Raw genomic sequence first — 6857 nt, 5'->3', positions numbered from 1 at the left:
GGTTTCACCGTGTTAGCCAGGATGGTCTCCATCTCCTAACCTCGTGATCCACCCGTCTCGGCCTCCCAAAGTGCTGGGATTATAGGCTTGAGCCACCGCGCCCGGCCTCTTTTCTTTTTTCTTTTTTTTTTCTTTATTGAGATGGAGTCTCCCTATGTCGCCCAGGCTGGAGTGCAGTGGCACGATCTCGGCTCACTGCAGCCTCCGCCTCCCGGGTTCAGGCCATCCTTCTGTCTCAGACTCCTGAGTAGTTGGGGTTACAGGTGCCCACCACCACACCTAGCTAATTTTTGTATTTTTAGTAGAGATGGGGTTTCACCATATTGGTCAGCCTGATCTCGAACTCCTGACCTCAGGTGATGCACCCGCCTCGGCCTCCCAAAGTGCTGGGATTATAGGCGTGAGCTACCGCCCCAGCTGATTTTTCTTATTTTGTTAGGAATCAGTCCATGAAAAATGCGCTTAGTGTTTCTGTGTACCAGAATTTATATAATCTCTGAAATAAAGATGATATAATATATCACAAAATTAAAACCTGGCCAGGTGCCGTGGCTCAACCCTGTTATTCCAGCGCTTTGGGAGCCCAAGGTGGTTGATCACTTGAGGCCAGGAGGTCGAGACCAGCCTGACCAACATGGTGAAACCCTGCCTCTACTAAAAATACAAAAATTAGCCGGGCATGGTGGCATGCGCCTGTAATCCCAGCTACTCAGGAGGCAAAGGCAGGAGAATCGCATGAACCTGGGGAAGCAGAGGTTGCTGTCAGCCAAGATCACACCACTGCATTCCAGCCTGGGTGATAGAGCAAGACTCTCTCAAAAAAAAGAAAAACTAAAAACTTACTGTTTTGTGTGGTATGTGTGTAACTAAATTACACTTCACATCTTGGATATCTCCATTCTGTAGGTGGTTTGTGATGGGGCCACCACGCTCTGGAACTGGGATTCACATCGACCCTCTGGGAACCAGTGCCTGGAATGCCTTAGTTCAGGGCCACAAGCGCTGGTGCCTGTTTCCTACTAGCACTCCCAGGGAACTCATCAAGGTGACCCGAGAGGAAGGAGGGAACCAGCAAGACGAAGCCATTACCTGGTTTAATGTTATTTATCCCCGAACACAGCTTCCAACCTGGCCACCTGAATTCAAACCCCTGGAAATCTTACAAAAACCAGGAGAGACTGTCTTTGTACCAGGTATAGATGAACTGGAAGAAAGTACATTCTTTGATTTCAATATTTTGTCATTTTGGAGCAGAACTGTTAGAGAGTGAGTCCAAAAAATCCTTTGGATGCTGCCTGGTAAATGAACTGGTACTTACCTCTGACAGTAATGTATCTATAGCGTCACATACTTTGGGAGCTCTTGTTCACATTTTACACGGCTGTTAAACTCTTGATAAACTATGTAGGCCGGTTGCGGTGGCTCACGCCTGTAATATCAGCACTTTGGGAGGCTGAAGTGGGTGGATCACTTGAGGTCAGGAGTTTAAGACCAGCCTGGCCAACATGGTGAAACCCTGTCTCTACTAATAATACAAAATTAACCAGGCGTGGTGGTGGGCGCCTGGTTAATCCCAGCTACTTAGGAGGCTGAGGCAGGAGAATCACTTGAACCCAGGAAGCGGAGGCTGCAGTGAGCTCAGATTGTGCCACTGCACTCCAGCCTGGGTGACAGAGCAAAACTCCGTCTCAAAAAACAAGCTGTATGTAAAGATGCAACTTTATCTGCAGTAGTCACCTATTGTCTTTGTATATGGGTAGTGACTTGTTTGTGTTTCTGTAAATTGGGGTTTAATTCCTTTTTTTTTTTGAGATGGAGTCTCACTCTGTCACCAGGCTGGAGTGCAATGACACAATCTCGGCTCGCTGCAACCTCCACCTGACAGGTTCAAGCGATTCTCTTGTCTCAGCCTCCCAAGTAGCTGGGAATACAGGCGCATGCCTCCACGCCCAGCTAATTTTTTGTATTTTAGTAGAGATGGGGTTTCATCATGTTGCCCAGGCTGGTCTTGAACTCTTGAGCTCAGGCAATCCACCCACTTCAGCCTCCCAAAGTGCTAGGATTACAGGTGTGAGCCACCACCCCCAGCCAGGGTTTAATTCTGTAAATTGAGTTGGAGGTCTCACTGTTATCCAGGCTGGCCTCCTTGGTGCAAGCAAGCCTCCTGCCTCAGTCTCCCAAAGTGCTGGGATTATACGTGTGAACCACTAAGCCCAGCCTAAATTGGGTTTTTGATGCACTGTAGCACTGTCCGGGTTGAGTCAGGAAATCCCACACCAGACAACTGCACTTTGGTAAGTGAAGGAAAGTGAGCGTATTTAAAGTAGGTGTTCTCTTCCTAGAAGCTGAAGAACTTTATGCTTTTGCACTTTTGGTCACAGCTTTGGATTAACAGGAGTGAACAAACTTTTTCTATAAAGGGCCAGGGAGTCAATATTTTAGGTGAGCCAGACTGTCACAACTACTCACCTCTGCCCTTGTAGCTGGAAAGCAGCCCTAGACAATCCGTCACCAGATGGGCATGGCTGTGCTCCAGTACAACTTGATTTCCACAAACAAGTTATTTGCAATCCCTGGATCAGAAGGAACATTTACTACCCTGTATGTCTGTAGGCTCTCCCTTATGGATAGGAGTTCCCAATTTCTGGTGTGTGTGTTACACAGTAATTAGATAGGATCAAACCTTGGTTAACTGTTTTTATTTGTTGGATTTCAGGAGGGTGGTGGCATGTTGTCCTCAATCTCGACACTACTATCGCCATCACCCAAAATTTTGCCAGCAGCACCAACTTCCCTGTGGTATGGCACAAGACGGTAAGAGGGAGACCAAAGTTATCAAGGAAATGGTATAGGTGAGAGTCATTTTGTTGTTATTTCTGCTTGGTTTCATTTTCGACCCCAGAGATAAAATGGCGAGTCCACTGCTGCGATGTTGTGTGCGCACTGCAGACAGGCCTGGGCAAAGCTGGGGCTGCTGATCCTCTGGGTAGAAGAGAGAGGGGCCAAGGTCAGGGCGAGTCCTCAGGGTGTTTGCCAGCCTCGAGGTGGCAGGGTGAGACTCTGCATGTTGAATCCAAGCCAGTCAGTCAAAACGTCATATTTGGGATTGTTTCTCATTTTGTTTTGTTTTTTGTTTTTCAAAGCTAGCGCTAGCTAATTTTATTTGGGTTTTATTTGGGTTATTTATTTTTCTTACCCAGAAGCATTTTTCCCATTTGAACTTAATACCTTGAGTTCTTGTGAGTGAGGTGACTGCCCTGGAGACTTAGCTCCTCTGTTTATCCACAGAACAGATACAGCACGGGCAGCGGCAGTGCAAGCCACCCACAGCCACCCCGTGCCACTGTGTCCCAACCCTGACCTGGAGGGACCAGCTCTCGGGGTAAGAGAGGGATTCTGGCTTGTTCTGTGCTCAGCCTCCCTGCTGAGAGGGCCAGTAAGGGTGGTGGCTTCTGTTCTCCCTGGACTCTTGGGCATCTGAGGCCCACTTACCCCGCCCCGTAGGCCACTGCGTGCTGCGATCTGGTCACACCGCAGGCCTTATCATACAACAGGCCTTTTGTCACTGGTTACAGTGGATGCCAGACAAGGTTTCTGAAGGGGAGGGCTGCTGCTCTTCAGTTCAGTTTTACGATCCCAGTGAGGGGGGACCATCTCTGTTATTTGACACCTCGTATTTCTTACAAATGTAATTGTTTCTGCTCCTAGAAATAGAATCTAACCAATGCAGCTCTGATCATTATGTGCCGTGCTGTGGAAAGGAAAGATTTTTTAAAAATCAGCTGGGAAAGGTTCAGGAAATAAAACTAGGAAGAGGAACTTTTTCTCCCAAGGGAATAAAACTAAGACTAAAGGAAAATTGTGCCTCGTGTGTTGGTGGCATGGCTGGCTCATTTGTGCAGGTGGTAGTATATTGTGTGTAGTTAGCATAGTTTTCCTTGCAGAAAAACTCGGGCACTGTATTGGGTTTCTCTTGTTCCCAGCCTGGGGTTTTGTCCTCACCATTATACAGTACCCATTCTGAATGGACACACCTGGCATTCCCAGGTGTTTCTGAGAGACACAGGCCTCAACTCTAAGTGAGTCTTTGTGAGTGGGTATGGCTGTCAGTGCACTGAGAACAACACTTCTTGCTTCTCAGGATCTTGAAGCAAGAGCACCCCGAGTTGGCAGTCCTGGCAGACTCGGTTGACCTTCAGGAGTCCACAGGGATAGCCTCCGACAGCTCCAGCGACTCTTCCAGCTCCTCCAGCTCCAGTTCGTCAGACTCCGACTCAGAGGTGAGGCCTTGCTCGCTCGCTGGCTGGCTCCTGGAGCCTCCAAGGCTCATGTCACTCAGTCACAACCAGGTGTGACTCTTCCTCCTCCTATCCAGGAGAAGGATATAGAAGTTTTTCCACCTTGTTCTAAGGGTTACAGTTGTCACCATTCCTGCTGAGTGGTGTATCTTGCCCATTTTACAGCTTCGCACATGTGCATGAATTGTTTGTTTGTTTGTTTGTTTTGAGACTGAGTGTCGCCCTTGTTGCCCAGGGTGGAGTGCAATGGCGCGATCTCGGCTCACTGCAACCTCTGCCTCCCAAGTTCAAGTGATTCTCCTGTCTCAGCCTCCCTGGTAGCTGGGATTACAGTTGCGTGCCACCACACCCACCTTATTTTTTGTATTTTTAGTAGAGACTATAAACTCTATATACTTTAGTAGGGTTTCGCTATGTTGGCCAGGCCGGTCTCAAACTCCTGACCTCAGATGATATCCGCCTCAGCCTCCCAAAGTGGTGGGATTACAGGCGTGAGCCACCATGCCCAGCTAAGAACTGTTAAAACAGCCTCGAGGTATCGGGTGTTTGGGGATTTAGTGAAGTAAATGGCTTAAGATGAAGTAGCAGTGTCAGATTTCAAACTCATCCTTCTGACCTCAAAGCTCATATGAAGAATTTCCCCCATGGATGGTGAATTGTAAGCCTAGAAATTCAGCAAATCCAGTGACCTTAAACTTGAAGCTGACAGTAATACTGGGTGGGAGGACCCTGCACCTCGAACAGGTGAAATTTCTATCTCAGCCTGGCGCGGTGGCTCACGCCTGTCATCCTAGCATTTTGGGAGGCCAAAGTGGGTGGATTACTTGAGGTCAGGAGTTCAAGACCAGCCTGGCCAACATGATGAAATCCCATATCTACTAAAAATACAAAAATTAGTTGGGCGTGGTGGTACACACCTATAATCCCAGCTACTCAGGAGGCTGAGGCGGGAGAATCGCTTGAACCCAGGAGGTGAAGGCTACAGTGAACCAAGATCACACCACTGCACTCCAGCCTGGGCGATAGAGTGAGACTTTGTCTCAAAAAAAAAAAAAATTCTGTCTTTTCACACAGTCTACTGATTGAGTCTTTTCTCGTCAGGCGGGAAACGGGCTCTGGGAATGTTCAGTGCTGTACCTAGTTCCTTTCATGCATCAGGCTCTGTTGGTAGAGTGAAATCTCATAATGCACTTTCAGAATTCTGACTAAAAGATTTTTACAATGGGTATCGTATTCAGACAAATAACTGCACCGTTAAGAGAACAGTGGGCCGGGCGCGGTGGCTCAAGCCTGTAATCCCAGCACTTTGGGAGGCCGAGATGGGCGGATCACGAGGTCAGGAGATCGAGACCATCCTGGCTAACACGGTGAAACCCCGTCTCTACTAAAAATACAAAAAACTAGCCGGGCGAGGTGGCGGCGCCTGTAGTCCCAGTTACTCAGGAGGCTGAGGCAGGAGAATGGCGTAAACCTGGGAGGCAGAGCTTGCAGTGAGCTGAGATCCAGCCACTGCACTCCAGCCCGGGCGACAGAGCAAGACTCCGTCTCAAAAAAAAAAAAAAGAACAGTGGAGGGATACTTGGCCTCTGAGGGAAGTTTGAAATTCTTAGGGAGCCAGGAACATCCAAGGAGGTGGCTATGAAGGCTGCATTGTGGAGCTCCCATAATGACTGCTTTGCATCTGGGAGAAAGTGACCAATATCTGTGCTGTCTCCCGAGGTCAGAGGTTTGTTTAATGAAGAAGTGGGTTGCGTCCAGGCTGACTCCTTGTTTTCTCTCCTCCTGTGTCCAGTGCGAGTCTGGATCCGAGGGCGATGGGACAGTGCACCGCAGGAAGAAGAGGAGGACGTGTAGCATGGTGGGAAACGGGGACACCACCTCCCAGGACGACTGTGTCAGCAAAGAGCGCAGCTCCTCCAGGTGACCCAGCAAGGCTATTGTCTGTATGGAAGGACACGCTCGCGGCAAGGGCAGGGCCTGGGGAGGGCGGCCTGTCCAGTCCTGCAGACAAGGGGAGGCCTGACAGAGCCTGAGAATGAGGACGCCCTCGGCACGGGAACCCATTCACTTAGCGTTTGCTCCAGTAGCTTTCCCTCTGCTACCGATGCAGATAAACGCGGCTTGTTTTACTCAGAAAGGCAAGAGAATGTGAATGGTGCCAAAAAAACCCTTTATTTAATAAAAATTGAATCCATTTTCTATCTTGGAAATGTTTTCCTTTGAGAATACCAGAGCATTCCCTTATTGCTCTTCTCTTGATGGTCTCGAGGGAAAGCAGTGACTGCTGCCGCGCCTCCTTGACCGTGGAGGCGTCGTCCCAGCAGTGAAGGGAGAGCCATTGGAAAAGTCACCCGGCATCTTCTGCAGAACCTGAGGCGTGGCCTCTTGCTTTTTCTCCCAGTTTGCCATTGCTGCTTGAGTGCTCAGCCAAATCAGACAGCAGCAGAGAACTCTGATTTATCAAATCTTTTTTTTTTTTGAGCCGGCTTCCCTCGGTTCCCCGGCCTGGAGGGCAGTGGGCCTATCTCAGCTCACTGCAACCTTGGCCTCCTGGGTTCA

At 49.0% G+C, this 6857-nt stretch overlaps 1 protein-coding gene across 1 annotated transcript in view; it reads left to right on the top strand.

Moving 5' to 3' along the window:
* Positions 1–6499, top strand: part of JMJD6 (jumonji domain containing 6) — a 13841-nt gene extending 7342 nt beyond the window's left edge. Inside the window, exons 5-8 of the mRNA XM_011966299.1 lie at positions 907–1193; positions 2717–2852; positions 4142–4280; positions 6091–6499. Of these exons, the coding sequence (XP_011821689.1) occupies positions 907–1193; positions 2717–2852; positions 4142–4280; positions 6091–6222 (694 nt within the window). The 3' untranslated portion in view covers positions 6223–6499. The remainder of the gene's footprint in view (positions 1–906; positions 1194–2716; positions 2853–4141; positions 4281–6090) is intronic.
* The last annotated feature ends 358 nt before the right edge of the window (positions 6500–6857 follow it).

Source organism: Mandrillus leucophaeus, unplaced genomic scaffold (genome assembly GCF_000951045.1).
Source record: "Mandrillus leucophaeus isolate KB7577 unplaced genomic scaffold, Mleu.le_1.0 Scaffold1, whole genome shotgun sequence".
Taxonomy (NCBI): domain Eukaryota; kingdom Metazoa; phylum Chordata; class Mammalia; order Primates; family Cercopithecidae; genus Mandrillus; species Mandrillus leucophaeus.
The sequence above is the reverse complement of the archived record's forward strand: the minus strand, read 5'-3'. Positions and strand labels throughout refer to the sequence as shown.